This window comes from Anolis sagrei, chromosome 3, assembly GCF_037176765.1.
Source record: "Anolis sagrei isolate rAnoSag1 chromosome 3, rAnoSag1.mat, whole genome shotgun sequence".
NCBI classification, from domain to species: Eukaryota; Metazoa; Chordata; class Lepidosauria; order Squamata; family Dactyloidae; genus Anolis; species Anolis sagrei.
Window position 1 is genome coordinate 66714450 of NC_090023.1, and position 16879 is coordinate 66731328.

Below are 16879 nucleotides of genomic sequence, written 5' to 3' on the forward strand. Positions count from 1 at the left end.
AATGTACCTATGAGAGAATAAGTTACTCTACTTGTCATTACATACAAGTAGAATAACTTAAGTATAGTAGCCCATCTGTACTCGACTCTGGGTCAAGAGATTACAGTTCCTTGTAATTTTAAGAGCTGGTGATATACTGTTTACACCCAGAATGGTGTAGTCATAGCTTTAAAAAAATTCTAAAATTCAACTCATTCATTTTATCTATTAGAAAATACCTAAGAATTTATTATTTTACATGTTTTCAGACTTAATATACAGCACTTACATAGTACTGTATATACTGATGTGCAAGATTTTCAGGCCAAAAATATGGATTTCGTTAAGTCCAGGGTCATTCCAAAAAGAGGGGAAAGTGCTAATGCCATCTCAGGGAGACAGCCGCTCCTGGTCTATGCACCATTTGCCTGCTAGGGTCTGAAAAAAGCCAGAGGTGGCACAACTAAACTCTTACCTTTTGCCATGGTTCTTTTTTTATAAGACTTAAAGTCTAGCGTTCACACTGACCCATGGATAAGGTTTTCTGGGTTGAGTTTTTTGACTTATACAGGAGTATACACAGAGTATTCTAATACAGTATCTTGCAGGGAACCTAGTAAATTAGGTGGAAGCATTCCCCTTTTTAAAAAGTGTTCACACTTGCTGAGTTTCCAAAACAAAACATTTATATTTTATGTAAAAATATGTATCACACAAAATGCACAGATATTTTGAATAATACCTAATGTTCCAAGTTCTGAGGGGAAAAAACCCTGCATGCCAGGAGGGGAAACGAGTTCACTAATCACCCAACCATTCTACTTTTAATATTTTGACACAAGTAACAATTATATGGGTCAGATAAAAATGTTTAAGGGAGATGGTCATTTTCAAACACTGGCAGGAGATTACTGCTCAAAATGATGTTTCTAGAAAGATTCAAGAGTTCAACAGAGAAAAGTAATCCATTCAACTCAAGCCAAATATGGGCAAGCAGGGCAAATACAGGTTAGGTAAAAGCCATGCAAATTATATACCTGGTCGTGTGGTGAGTCCTCTGTCTGCAGCTGGACGGGCATCAACAGGCTCAACTGGGTATGCACAGCCAAAGAAACAAATGAAAGGAAAGAAAAAAAGAGTAGAGCAAATAAAAAAAATAAACAAAATCTTCAAAAAAAGTCATTTACAGTTTTGCTTGGGATAGTGCAGGAAAGATATATGCCATAAACGAAGTTAACAAAAGCAACAGCTTGAAAAAGATTTGCTTTAAGTTAATTCTGGAGGAAGGGAATGGAAACAAATTCAAACTAAACTTATATATGCAATCCATTACCTCTTAGTCAACATATTAGCTCTTAAAAACCAAGTCTCAAAGGCCTCCCAGCAAGAACAGGCATTTTGCAATGTTAAAGAGAAACAAAGAATAACGTGCTGTTCCTTTTGCTTAGGACAGACAGAAATATGGCAAATCAGTTCTTTTTTACACGACTAAATTCATTTATCTCAAGAGTCTATTGGTTTATGTTTCAGACATCATTTTGTAGTCCTCTCAAGACAATTATGGAGCAGTCTAGCATGCCACAGCACACCAAGGAAAAATCTCTTAGTATTTTCCCTTGTAAAAGGAAGAAATACCTCTTTCAGAGAATGTTTTCTGTGTTGTACAAGAACAACCTTCCTGAAAATTAAGACCTATGGATATATCTATATGACATTAGCCTTTTAGTGCTACTAGAGATTGAAGCCAAACAACACTCTTGTATAAGGCAAACTTTGTTGATCTGACTTGTTAGGGTCACATCGCATGTCCTAAAAACTCAGCTAGGAGACTTACTAGACTATGGAACAGAACTTCTTCCCAAGAAAAGGAAGCCTTATTAAGTCTACTCCATGGTCTCTAGCATATTTCTCTAACTTAGCCTTTTCCAATCTGATGCCTTCTACATTTTTGGGACACAATAGCTATCATTGCTGACTGAGGCTGATAGTAGTCCAGAAGATGCAAACTTCAGGAAGATGACTCAAGCCTATTAAATCCTGCTGCAATCCATCTTCTGAAACAGATACTGGTGAAATTTAAACTAGATACCAACAATCAACCAATTAATCAATTCATATAGTATTGTCAACATGCACAGAGGTTCACATAACACAATAGGATGGGTCTTTGCTCAAGAGGTTCATAATAAGGTTCAACATAGGGAGATGACACCGAAGTGGAAGAGAAATGAAGCTAAAAGAAAAAGGGCAAGAAAAAGACATTATTTCAATTACACACATAAAAGAATGGCCTGGCACAGATAGTCTGACAGAGGCTTCTGAACATATGAGATAACAAGGGAGAAAAGGCACAAGCATTCCAGGGAGTAGAAGACCTTTGGAAGAGAGAGTGTTGGTAAAGACAGATAAGTAAGGCTCACACATAGAGAATGGGGAGTTAAAGAATATTTGTATTACCTACAGGGCGGGAAAATTGGCATTGCCTACAGGAGGCAGATATAAAAAGAACTGCCATTTCATTAGAGCAACGGGAATGGTTTGGGAATCAAAACACTGGATAGAGTTGAATTGATCCAGTGGAATTTGAAAAAGAAAACTATATCAGTCAAGGTGAGCAAGGAAAAGGGGAAGCAATTGAATATTTCAAATGTACAGTTAAGCTAAGACTTTGCAAAATGCATCCTCACTATTTGCTTTTAAAGCTACGTTCAGCCTGTTAGCTGAATGCATACATGAATATGGAGATGCACATTCATTATTTCACATTTCCTTGGAAAAAATGAATAATGTAAAAGGAAGCACCAGTAACCTTTTACACTGTCCAGTTACACCGTGGCTATATCCAATACAATCTTGATGCTAGTAGTTTACATCCAAAAAACATCAAGCATTCTGTTCTGTACTTATTCCAGAAAATGACAGCTCATTTTATTTATTTTTAATGTGTGTGTGGGCTCTCTCTCTCTCTCTCCCTCACAAACACACACACACTATATATATAGAGAGAGGGGGGGGGGGTTATTCTTGGCGAAGTGGATGAATAGCCTTGATTAAAAGTGCACCAACTGGTTATTCCAAAAGTTGGCAAGGTTTGGTGTATCCCTTGCAAGATTCTTTAAGGACTCTCAGATTTTTGGGAAAAAAAATGGTTAATACTTTTTAAAACCTCTCATCCTAAAAATATACTTTGAAAGTGGTCCCAAATTGCTCACTGTGTCCTCAATTTAGATGTGGTTGTGAGAAGCAAAAGAAGTCTACAGAGGGGGCCCAGGAAGCCTGTGTGCCATACTTGGCCCATCTGTGGGCTAGTCTATCACATACTCATTCAACTGATGTAGAACAGTAGAACGGACTGAAATAAATATACATAATAGTTGTAACCTATCTACATGCTAGAGCAGAGGCTATAGCTTTCAATAAAACCATATGCATGAGTCATAAATGCACAAATAATTTCCATCTTCCAATAGCAGAATGTACCAAGAGCAATTTCATAGCTTATACCAAGTCAAACACATTGCCAGAGGATACACTCTAGAGATTTGCAGCCAAATGCTTTCCTTTGAATTTACCTGTATCACATTATTTCAGAGCTTGAAATTAACATGCTAATTAACTCATTAAATTATCAACATGCTATGTTTTCTAATTAAAACGGAAGTTAAAAATATACTGTAGTGAATTAGAATTTGTTAGGCTGGATGCCTCTTCTTCTGTCACATTAAGGAGCACTTGAATTTTTGCTGCCTGAGCAGAAGAAAGACTACAATGAGAAGAAATGCATCACAGGACTCTGTTAGGCAGACTAATCTATGTGATTTCTTTGGGAAGACAGCAGATAAGGAACCGAGAGAGTGCTCTGGAACCCTAGCCATGGAAAAAAGTGAGTGTGGGAAAGAAAAATGAAAAGAAAGAAACCAAAGTGAATCTAGGAAAGAAAATGGGCTGATTTGTTTGCCCAGAAAGGCAATCCAAAAGTAAGGTTAATCTTTCATCAGAATGTCACAATTTTTACACTTAAAGGAGAATTGCTTCCTCAAGGGCCTGCATGAAGTGTTCAAACTATTTCTAGTGTGTGTGAGAGAGGATGGGTATTCCTGACTGACTTTTGTTATATATTATGGTATAAAATATATTATTATATAGTATTGTTTAAACTGCAATTGACCCCTTCATAAGTGAAAATACTTTTTCACACATACTCTCCCCTCAACACACATCTTCTTCTGTTTCTTTTACTTTTCACACACACTTCCTCCTTCTCCTTTTTATGTACCACCCCCTTTTAATTATCTAATTAAGGCAACATGGATGTAAGGAAGATTAGCCTTGGGGGGCATCTGCTCATTAAAATAGATGACAAAACAGGTGATTTTAGGATGTGTGGCTCCTATATGAAGAACATATTGTCATCTGTACATTTTCCAGATTCCTTCTTGATTGGTAGTAGAGACACAAAAAGAATACAGTTATTTAGCTGTGTACAAAAATATTCTGCATATATCCTCAGAAGTTTGCAAATTATTTCATATCTAGAATTTTCAAGTTTTGATTCATTCACCATTCCTTGTACCTATTCATTTGATGCCATTCCAAGCAAAACATTTGAAGTGTGAATGAAGTGTACATATTGGTGGGAATAGAAGGAAAAGATGTACATGAGTGACCAACAGAAACAAAGAAGCTATAAGATGAAATCTCATGCTTCAGGACATAGTTTTTCCCAATCTGAAACTACTGGACTCCCATCATTTTCAGGAAACAATCACATTATGTGCTTCGTAGTCTAGATGCAGAAAATGTCTAGGCTGGGAGAAAGCGATGTTGAAAGGATAGAAAAATAGTGATAAAGATATGATATTTACTTTTCCAATTTCCAATGGTCAATCCTATTCAAGTAATTTTCCCATCTAACATTTCAAGTTATCTTTTGCTATAAGCTTATTTAAAACAGAATCCTACATTATACCTTTTAGCATTCACTCCAAGTATGTAAGAAGATGAGAGTCATGTGTGATTCAAGTCAAATGGTCATCCATTCAGTAGATGGTCAGTAGATGCCAGTGAAGATCACAAGAAGGATATAAACTAGCCCCCTTCCAACTCATGCTCCCCAGCAATTGATACTAAATGGCATAGCTGGAACAGAAATAACATATAGCCACCATGACTTATAGCTGGTAGCCATGGCTGCCATAGATCCAGGTCTTAAATTTATTATGCTTATTTACTTAGGAACCACAACCACACTGATGTACAATACAAAATAAAGATAAGTATTTTTTTCTCCCAAACATAAAAAGAAGCAACCACTAAATTGAACACTGAACAACAAACTATAAAAAAGAAAATAGGACAATTTTCAGGAAGCTGGAGGAAGAAAAGACCCAGAATAATCTCATCAACTATGGACTCATACAACATAGCTTAAACATTATTTTAAAATATTGCTATTTCCTTGTTTGAGTTGTATCAAAAGAAAAGGCAATGTGAAGTGACATGTTCAGAATACCAAATGCAAGTATGTAGATTTTTCTATTATTAGTTCTAAAGTGATCCATGCTTCTTGTTGCTATTTGCCTTGATGTTGACTCATAATGATGGGATCTTAGGATTTTTGTGTAAGATTTATTCAAATGAGGTCTGTCGCTATCTTCGTCTTAGGCCAAGAGAGTGTAGGTTTCCATCGCTGAGTGAGGATTTAAACCCTCGTTTCCCAGGGCTGTAGTCCAATACTCAGTGGTGGCACAATGGGTTAAACCCTTGTGCCAGCTGAACTGCTGACTTGAAGGTTGGTGGTTCGAATCTGCGAGACAGGGCGAGCTCCTGTCTGTCAGCATCAGCTTCCCATGCAGGGACATAAGAGAAGCCTCCCACAGGATGGTTACACATCCGGGCGTCCCCTGGGCAATGTCTGTGCACACGACAATTCTCTCACACCAGACATCTCAAGTCGCTTATGACACAATAAAAAAGTCCAACACTCCAAACTGCTTCTTACAAGTTTCAACATGGTTTCAACAAAAAAGAAACATGCATTTTGATATTTGTTGCCATTGGGAATAGAAGAAAGGTTTAATTAGTACTTTTCCCACACTAATCTTTCCTGCATTATCTGCGTGATAATGGATTTGGAAAGCTCCTTTTGACAGAAGGACTAAAAATAACCATCATCATGGCTTTTCTAATGAATATGGCTGAAACTGAATAAAATCTTGCTGTGAAGAAAAATGATGCATGAACAGAATCCTATCCATTTATCAATATCCATTAAATTAAATAGATGAAACTACACATACTGCATAGCTAAGAAAGTCCACAATTCTCCCTCCAAGTAGTTATATCCATTATTTATACTACTTTCTCTCAATTTTATACTTCTATTAGTATTATAATTCAATAATAATATAAATAATATAGAGCAAGTACACAGCTCAGTTATGAAAGAAGTTTGAACAAGAGCAATTCTGAAATAAGCTGTCAGGTAAGGTTCTAGTTTAATGAGCCATATTCCCTTAAATTTCAATTTACACAGTCTCCACAGCAGCAGTACCTTGATAAATGACAGCTCAAACCACCTTTTTAAATTAGGTGCTTATTATTTCAGGTTGCACTCAATTCTGACAAGTCTGACACATTAATTTTTTAGTGGGGTCAAACATCTCATGTATATTTTGACTGCTTCTCTGTTCAAAGCAGTACATGAAGTTTAACTGTTAAGATTTACCATGCATCTCAATGTCTGTAGATTGCCTCAAACTAGAGAAAGTTAAGCTACTCTGGCAAACATTTCACCAATCAGACTGAACAATGTCCTGCCTGAGTCACAGATGTCAAGTCTTTCTCATAAGAAATTGGCCCACCACCTCCATCCAAGCAAGGCATACATTACCTTCATTTTCAGTATTTGCTGGGACTGAATCAACTGCAAAGGGATGCCAAGGTTGAAAGTTATCTAAGCTGACCTCTCCATCGACTGGAAGGAGTTCAACTGTTGTTTTTGTTTCTGTCAATGAAGGCATGAGGGCATCATTTCCATAACTGATCCTGGGCTCACTGATCATATTCGCCAAGACATCGTCAGAGTAGTTTTGCTCTTTTTGAAGCAGTTCATCTGGTGGGGAAAAAAGAAATTCAGTGAAGAATGCCACTTCCGCTACTATAGTAAAAGAGTTGCTTTAGTTACACTTGCAAATCATTGCAACAGAAATAACACATGGTTATTTAAAACTTATTTCAAATAACAAGACAGTTAACAAAAATAAAACCTAGAAACAACTGCAGCAAATGCAAACAATTCACATTATTGTGAGTCAAAACAATTCACAATATTGTGGGTCAAAAGCTTTGCATTCTATACACTTCTTTTTAAAACTTTTGCTTCAAATGAATCTTATGCAAATAGTACACTCAGACCCACTCTAACAACTACCATGTCAGACTACACAGAGAAGTCACTGAAATCCACAAGCATGTGGACAATTTCAACAGAAAGGAGGAAACCATGAAAATGAACAAAATCTGGCTATCAGCATTAAAAAACTCTAAAATCTGGAGAGTAAATAAAGAAAACTTGAAAACAGAGGAATTCCAGATAAGAAACAATCAGGGCCTGTTAATCACCTCCCAACAAAGGATTCCCCCAGGGAGTGCTGATCTGTAGTCGAGACAGTAGGTCCATGGGGAAAGGATCTATCAATGAATGATATCAGCTGTATGGACTGTCAGCTATTATGTGTGACCTGACCTGAACCACACAGCATGTGTTGCCTTGATGTGCTATGATTATCACCCACAATGACAATACACAGGAGGTGACTCACTTGATTCTGCATTATCCAGCTCTGTTGTTGCAAGAAACACATGGAAAGATCACATTTCTCACTGGGATCCAATGACCCAGAGATAGTCAGCTCCAGAAGCATGCATTTATTTACTGTCAATGCCAGCACTCCACTCATTTTCTAAATTGAGATTGATGCTGCTACACAGGCTTGTCTAGCTAGCCAAGATATTCCTGTAATAGTTCATAAAGTAGGTAGAGCTAAGCAGGAAAAGAAAGGAGGAGGAATCCAAAGAATGGTTTTCCTTGACAAGAACACCCACTCACTAGGAATACATTGTTTTTAAGCCATCTGGTGACAAAATGAAATGAACACAACTAAGTGCAGTTAGGACATGATTATTACTGTCTCTTCTTACAACAAAATAAGCTTGCCATTTCTGCACCTATTCAAATTGTTTCTTAGAATATTAGGCACCAAAGTGGCTTTGGTTTCCAAATTCCAAGAGGAACACCTTTTACATGAGTATATGTGTCTACTTAAATATAAGACACTGATTCCAACGGGACTTATTCCGAAATGATTAGCAAGTGGCTTTCATGTAATCAGGGTAGAAGATACACCTCAGATCTCAGTCCAAACTTTAAAGGAGCTATCTCCTATGTTCTGAATGATAAGGATTCACCATCATAGGTAATTCCTATTAAAATGTAGAGCACATTCCTCACCCTACTTGGAAACAACCTATTACTAGTACATAATAGCCTTTGTTTTTAAAAAAGGTCAAGCTGTGGTTTCCTACTTAGAAGTCTATGCTTCCTATCTATGCTTTTAGGAGATGACACAATGGGTTAAACCAGGAACCTCAGGTCTCGACCAGGGAGCATTTGCACAGTTAAAGCTTGTGTGCCAGCTGCGTCCGTACCTTGGGAAGTCTGACTTGGCCACGGTAATCCATGCTCTGGTTACATTCCGTATAGATTATTGCAACACACTTTGGCTGTATAGACTACTGCAATGCACCTTTGAAGACTGTTCAGAAGCTTCAAATGGTCAAACGGGTGGCAACCAAATTGCTAATGGGAGTGGTGCTCAGGGAGCATACAACTCTTCTGTTGCGCCAGCTCCATTGGCTGCCAGTTTGCTACCAGGCACAATTCAAAGTGCTGGCTTTAGCCTATAAAGCCCTAAACGGTTCTGGCCCAGCTTACCTGTCCGAACATATCTCTCCTTATGAACCATCAAGGACTTTATGATCATCTGGGGAGGCCCTGCTCTCGGTCTCACCCTCTTTGCAGATGCATCTGGCAGGGACGAGAGACAGGGCCTTCTCAGTGGTGACCCCTTGACTGTGGCATGCCTTCCTTGGGACATTAGATCAGCCCCCTCCCTCCTAACATTTCATAAAAAGGTCAAAAGCTGGCTTTTTGAGCAAGCTTTTGCAAATGAAGTAACAGGCAAATATAGAACTACAGAACAACTGGATGATGCAACTGGAAAATGATTTTAGTAAGGAGACGCTGATGACTTATGTTTCTATTGGTTTTGTATGGGTTTTTATATTATATACTAAATGTTTTTAATTGTATTTTATGTATTGGGGCATTGATTGTTGCCAACTGTAAACCAACTTAAGTCGCCTTTGGGCTGAGAAAGCCGGTATATAAATACAGCAAATAAATAAATAAATAAATAAATAAATAAATAAATAAACCCTTGTGCTGGCAGGACTGAAGACCAACAGGTCAGAGGTTCGAATCTGAGCAGAGCGTAGATGAGCTCCCTCTGTCAGCTTCGGCTTCCCATGTGAGGACATGAGAGAAGCCTCGCACAAGGATGGTAAAACATCAAAACATCTGGGCATCCCCTGGGCAACATCCTTGCAAATGGCTAATTCTCTCTCACATGAAGTGACTTGCAGTTTCTCAAGTCACTCCTGACATGAAAAAAAAAAAACCCTACTCTTTTAACTGTTCAGTCTGGTCCCAAGAATGCAAACTCTTTTGAATTGAGCTATGCAGATGCAATGCAAACATAATCCCACTGATCACTGCCTGTTCATAAAACATGGCATATCATCTGGCCTTCTGGCAACCCACCAGTTAGCCTTTAATGGGATTGAATGGCAGTCTACATCTCTATCTAGCCCTTTTGAAGTTAAGACTGCCCAGGATTAAAAGATTGGCAGCTGATAGCAAATCATGGAATTATATGTTACATGTAGTGAGAGGGAGTGACCAACAGAAACACAGAGGCTATAAAATGAAATCTCATGCTTCAGGACATTGTCGACAACAGACTGTTTAAACAACAGTAACACTTTCATCAAGTCCAAGTAAAATCCATGAAGTTGTAGCATTAGTTTTTCAGGTTTTCCAAAAGTTCTTAATCAGGTGTTTATCAAGCACAAAAATGAGGAAAAGAGAGATTAGGGGGAGGGGGGAAAATCTGCACAATGTATTTGCCTGGAATTTCATACGTTACAAATAGACTGGAGTGGACAAAGCATTTAGCAGCTTCATTTAGTAAAATGTCTGCTCTTACAGACATCTCCCAGTATCATTTTGATAAATTTGTCCAACAAAAAAAAGGTAAATTGAGATAGCTATGAATTAAAACAACACCCAGCTGACCCTTATTCTCCATATACACACCCCCCACTGATATAAGTATACCCATCTTTCTCTGACTGTTTACAAAAAAAAACAACAAAACAAAAACAAAACAAAAACCAGAATTCACAGAGGCCTTGTGTGGTGAGACCATTCTTATGTGAGGAGTATAAATGTGTATCCCAGCATCCATTACCTGAAATTAATAGCCATATTCAGGTGTTTATAAAAGGATACTAAAAGCATGCTACTTGTCTTCCTCATTGACATTATGGTCACCCCTATGTACAGAGAGGTCTCTTCTGAACCAGAGAGTCTCCTAGGTCCATGAGAGCTCTAGGAGAAATGTATGCAGAATATCTCATATTTAGACTCTAACTTTTCATTATTTTGTCCAAATATAGTAATGTGCCTCCCCCCCCCCCCCGGGCCACCCAAAGGGCCTATAGTTAGATATATTTAAGGGACATATTGACGAGCTGGAGCTGGTCTAACGGAAGGCAACTAAAATGATCAAAGGCCTGGAGACCAGGGTTTCCAGGTGTTGAAGGTGATAGTAAGAGGCATTCTAGGAAGGAAGGGCTAGAAGGGGGAGGGGCAGGTTCAGACAGGGTTGTAGGAGAGGAAGCCCCCCCCCCCCCCGCCACATCAGAAGGAATCTGATGTGGCGTCAGAAGGAAGGACACTGACGCCGGAGGGACGGGAAGAGGGAGAGGCTTGGCAAGCCTGGATCCACTTCTCGCCAGAAGGAAGGGAATACAATTGGTACAAATACGGGATAATTAACATCCTGACCCAGGGTGCATTTTATCTAAATACAGGACTGTCTCTTAAAATCTGGGATGCCTGGCAATGCTGCTGGAGACCATGCCCTATGAGGAGTGGTTTAAAGAGCTGGGTATGTTTAGCCTGCAGAAGAGAAGGTTGAGAGGAGACATGATCACCAAGTTAAAATATTTGGAAGGCTGTTTTAAAGAAGAGGGAGCAGGCTTGTTTTCTGCTCCCCTGGAGAATAGGAGTCGGAGCAATGGGTTCAAATTACAGCAAAGGAGATTCCAGCTGAACATTAGGAAGAACTAATGGCCCGTGTGGTCTCTTCCAACTCTATAATTCTATGTGCAAAATAAAAATAACAAAAAGTTTTTAAAACTCAGCTGATAGACCTACTATGCTTGGAAACGTGTAATTACATTTCTATTTCAGAAATGGCTCCAAAGTCCCATCCTCAAAATCTAAGCTTTCCAAGGACCAAAGACTGTCATGGTTAACTTCATTTCCCTAAAGGTTTTTACTGAATCTTTTTAGTTTCTTCATTCTCTCATTATTCAAGCTAAAATGCCCTACTCCACCAAAAGTGGCAAACCTTTCTTTAGATGAATGGTTTGTGCCAACAGATGAGTGCTGAAAAATTACTCTGCCCTTTTCATTGATTCAGAATCTCTATATGATCTGCTGTTATAGAACAGGAAGTATTGAAAGTGATCTTAAAGAAAAATGATACAATTCCTGCCCCTTACAGTTTTTGATGGTTGTTCATTTTTTTCCTCTTTTCTTTCTTTCTCTCTCTTTTTTATAAAATGCATGCACAGATACTGCATCTGTAGCAGAAATCTTTTCTGAATAAGTATAGGCAAAATCCAAAGGGCAAAGTCATTACTCATCTCAAGGAACACAGATTTGGCATAGCAGAAGTCTGAAGCTTATCAACATTCCAGTCTTCTTTAGATGCCAGAATAGGTTTAATAAAATAAAACCATTATGTCTAAGGAATATGTCTTAAAGTTGTGCCATGACTCCTTTTTAAAATACATATATATTTATCCATAGATCCTAGGCCAAGTTAGCTTAAGGTCCCGTGTTCTGTTCTGTTCACCCTATACAGCCACCTTTCCATGTCAACAAGATGCTCTTGAGAAAGAGAGCTCCCAGTGAACAGGCAGAGAAAAGGAGAAGCTTGAAAATGTTTCTTCTGCCAATTCCATATAAGGAGTTGAGCTTCGTTTAAGGTCATCTTCCACACTTACCAGAGATACCTATGGCTCATTTATTAAGTGAGCTGTTCTTCTGAGAAGATTCTCAGGCCCCTTCTACATTACCATATAATCCAGATTATCCAGATTATCTGTTTTGAACTAGATTATATGAGTCTAAACTGCCCTGCAATCCAGTTCAAAGCAGATAATCTGGGTTTTATATGGTTGTGTAGAAGGGGCCTCAGGTTAGGCAGCCAAAATAAGAGATGAATTGCAGGTGGGAATTTTTCCTGCTGCCCATGATCCGAAATGAACTGAATCAAATCACTTAAAATATGTTGCAATGCATTTCCCCCTTCTTCCCCTAAACCAAAATAACTTTCCAACTGTGTATCCTCAGTCTTGGAGTAATACCTAGCATACCACCCAGACTCTCTCGCACTTGCTTCTGACTTCAATATACTACCCTCTCTGTATTGTCATCGTCATCATCATCATCATCATCATCATCATCATCATCATCTATATGTATATCATCAAATATACACATATCTGTCCGAACGCATCACCCCCTATGAACCAGTTAGGACATTAAGATCGTCCGGGGAGGCCCTGCTCTCGATCCCGCCAGCCTCACAAGCACGGCTGGCGGGGACGAGAGACAGGGCCTTCTCAGTGGTGGCCCCTTGGCTGTGGAACGCCCTTCCCGCAGATATTAGATCGGCCCCCTCCCTGCTGGCGTTCAGGAGAAGAGTGAAGACCTGGCTCTTTGAACAGGCATTTAATTAAACAGTGCAATTAATTGATTGATCTTGGAACTTGGAATAATGGACGAGGAGATCGGATTATGACTTTACTGATGAGACGTGATGGATTAGTTATATGGATGTATTGATGTTATATTGATGTACTGATGTATTGTTATATTGATGTAGTTGCCTTAGTTACTGTTTTAATTGCTAATGTTGTGCACTTTGTATATTGGTTTTGTTGTAAACCGCACTGAGTCGCCTACGGGCTGAGAGAGTGCGGTATACAAATAAAGTAAATAAATAAATAAATAAATCATCGTCATCATCATCTATATGCTGCCTTGAGTGTTAACCACTCAAGGTGGTTAACACTCCACACTAGACAAGTTTAAAAGGTGCAATACAAAAGTTAAAAAACAATTACTGTAAATAGTAACAGTGTGGCTAAACAGAATTAAAATACAGTAAATACACTAAAGCGGCCTTTAGAACTCATATTCCTCCCAATCCCACCCAACCTCCCCAAAGCCCACCCCTTACCCGTTCCCAAATGCATGTAGACATAGAAAGGTTTTTACCTCTTTGTATAGCTTGATTTTTGTCTTATAATAATGGGGAGTTGTGGCTGTCAGGTACTGATAGCCCAACACATTCTTTCATCTCAGCCGGGTTTCTCTGAGAAACCCTATTTATAGTCTCATTAGCAATAGGGAATCAAACAAGTCCTTATTGCATATAATACTATTACAGTACTTTTTAGCACATTGAGATTGTCGAACAGAGAACTCAATTACCTCCCAATTTCTAGGACACAAGAAAGAAATGAATTACACCAGCAAAAAACAAACAAACAAACAAACAAACAAAACCAAACAAAACCAAACCAAACACCCCCCCCCCCCACAAACTTCCATATGTGATAGGGACATTTTGGATGTAACTGAAATAAATTATTTTTCTATTTGAAAATACACATAGTTGTAATTGACCTCTCCGACTGCATGGATTTTTAATCAATGACTATTGCTATACTTTATTTTTGCCAATTTTATATGTCTGGTTTTAAATATGTCATTGTATTTTTAATGTTGATATACTATATGTTATATGTGGTGTGGCACCATGTGTGCTATTTGTAAGCTGCCTTGAGTCCCTATGAGAGATGGTGGCAGGGTATAAATAAAAGTTTATCATCATCATTATCATCATCATCATCATCATCATTGTATTTATTTTAATTTTTTATGTCATGACACAAAATAGTTTTTAAATTTTCATATTCATATTTTAATGCATTGGCTCTGTTTTGTAATTTGCATTGTGTCATTCTTGTAGTTTGCTGCCTTGAGACCCTATATCAGGAGAAATTTAATCTTACTGAGTACACCAGTAATTCTCAGGCTATCTGTGGTAGGGGACTGGCAGTTCCTTTTTTCTAACATGCAAAGGACCAACATCAACTCTGCTGGACTGGCCATGTTGTCCGGATACCTGTCCACCGTCTCCCAAAGCAGTTGCTCTACTCTGAACTTAAGAACGGAAAACGGAATGTTGGAGGACAGGAAAAGAGATTCAAAGATGGGCTCAAAGCCAACCTTAAAGACTCTGGCACAGACACTGAGAACTGGGAAGCCCTGGCCCTTGAGCGCTCCAGTTGGAGGCCAGCTGTGACCAGCAGTGCTGCAGAATTTGAAGAGGCACAAATGGAGGGCGAAAGAGAGAAACGTGCCAAGAGGAAGGCACATCAAGCCAACCCCGACCGGGACCGCCTTCCACCTGGAAACCAATGCCCTCACTGTGGGAGAAGATGCAGATTAAGAATAGGGCTCCACAGTCACCTACGGACCCACCGCCAGGATACTACACTTGGAGGACCATCATCCTCAGACTACAAGGGATCGCCTAAGTCAAAGTCACATGGAAATTAGTGAAAACAGCCTATTGTTCTGGGATTCACACCAGTCCAGGGACCATCAATGTGAGTTGCAGTGATCTACACAAAATGGACAAGGAAAGACACATAAACAACAGTAACATCTATATATCTAGGCTGCAGAATTTAACTCTTTTGGTTTCATTGCTTTCATCCTCAACAACAGTTTTTAAATGTTGCCCACATTTCTTTACAGGTTGAAGACCCATCTGGCCACCAAAAATATAGCAGAATCCGCTTTTGATCAAGATGCCTACAGAAAGAACAAACAGTGAAGTGTACAAGTTTTAGCAATGAAGATTCAGTTTGGATAGTAAAAAAGCACCATCTAATTGTATGAAGAGCGGGATAATGAAGCAAAACTAAACATCTGTTGAGGTAGAAGAACTCAGTAACCAGATGTGAGACAGATGTTCATGGCTCTCTTACATCACAAGTACTGAAATATACATAGGATTTTTGTTAAATACCATCACCTTATATATAGCTACGTCTTTAGAACTTCTAACTACCATGAGAGTAGTTAGAAATATATCCAGAAATGAAAAATCTGCTTCACATAGCAAGCATTCACAACTATCTAATGTTTTATATATAAAGGCCTGGAACATTAATGTTTATTGAGGCTACATCATATTTAGTCCATGGGTGTTAAGATTTGCCAAGGTGGAGGACAAGAAGAAAGAATTTAAGGGTGTGAAATAGCCAAGAAAGCCAGGTCTAGCCTTGGAGGACTGTGCCGTCTCTTTCTCAACCAGTCAATCAAGATGTATAAAAGCAAAGGGAGAAGAGGAGAAAAGGTGAAACCTAAACAGACATATACATACATACATACATACATACATACATACATACGAAGGTTCTTAAGCAAACTTGATCCTATTGTGCCACTGTGTGAGCTGTGCTAGTACCTGGGCACTGTCAGAATTAGCACAAGAGTGGTTTCCAGCATAGTTTTTATTACACAAGCATAAATGTTTGTGCAAAGTGGTTCACAACTATTTGTGCAAAGGTGCAATCTGGCACAAATGCAGCACCAGAGAATAACTTGGATTTAGATAGTAGCTAAACCATTCTTGAACAATTAAGCATCACTATTCTTTCCATAACAGAACACAGAGAGAAGCTTCTAATACTAAGATGTTTATTTCCTCTAGGAAAAAATATATAGTGAGCACCCATTCAAAACACCATGATTCAGGATGGTCTGAGCTTAAGACAGAAGATGACGTTCTCTCTTTAATCTTTTCTGGTATTGTGTCCCTAATTGAGCATATTGTATTAATTCTCTGTCCCTCTTTCTAGCTACTTCTAACTACTTTAGTAAGATTTTTTTTGGTCTCATTTATTATCACTAATACCAAAAGGCCAAGTAGGTTTGTAATTTATTATTTCCTGCTTTTATGCAGTGGCCTTCTCACACAACTTACCAACTTCATCCTGAATCTCCTCAGCAACTGCTGGAACATTGTAAAGGAGGGAAAGAGACTGGTTCATGCGTTCATATGTCACACGTAGATGAGTCATGACCTACGGGGGGAAATAGCAACTTAGTTCATAGTTGTGATAAATGCTATGTCATAGCAAACAGAAGAAATGCATTTCTCTGGAATGCAGGTGGCACTAACTGCAACTTTAAGTATATGTCACATAAGAAGACAATTCACAGCCCCATCAACCACCTTATTGATTTTATAGCTAAGAATCCATTTAGAGGTCACAAAGTTAGTCACTCTTGTCTTGAAAGAATAAGGCTTTCTGGCAGTCACATTCAACAGTGTGCTTTGTAGTTTCTGCCACTCTTGTCAAGGAGGCTTAACTCACATTAAAGCTGCCTATGAAAGCC

The 16879-nt window shown here is 38.6% G+C and overlaps 1 protein-coding gene across 5 annotated transcripts in view; it reads right to left on the reverse strand.

The window, feature by feature from the left end:
- The window catches only part of APP (amyloid beta precursor protein), a 185666-nt gene that overhangs the window by 12632 nt on the left and 156155 nt on the right, over positions 1 to 16879 (reverse strand). For 3 of the 5 annotated variants that reach the window (XM_060770471.2, XM_060770469.2, XM_060770472.2), the window contains 3 exons: positions 16464 to 16563; positions 6872 to 7093; positions 1017 to 1070 (listed from right to left, as the gene is read on the reverse strand). In XM_060770471.2, the coding sequence (XP_060626454.2) occupies positions 1017 to 1070; positions 6872 to 7093; positions 16464 to 16563 (376 nt within the window). The remainder of the gene's footprint in view (positions 1 to 1016; positions 1071 to 6871; positions 7094 to 16463; positions 16564 to 16879) is intronic. The other 2 variants (XM_060770473.2, XM_060770470.2) reach the window with 1 other exon arrangement.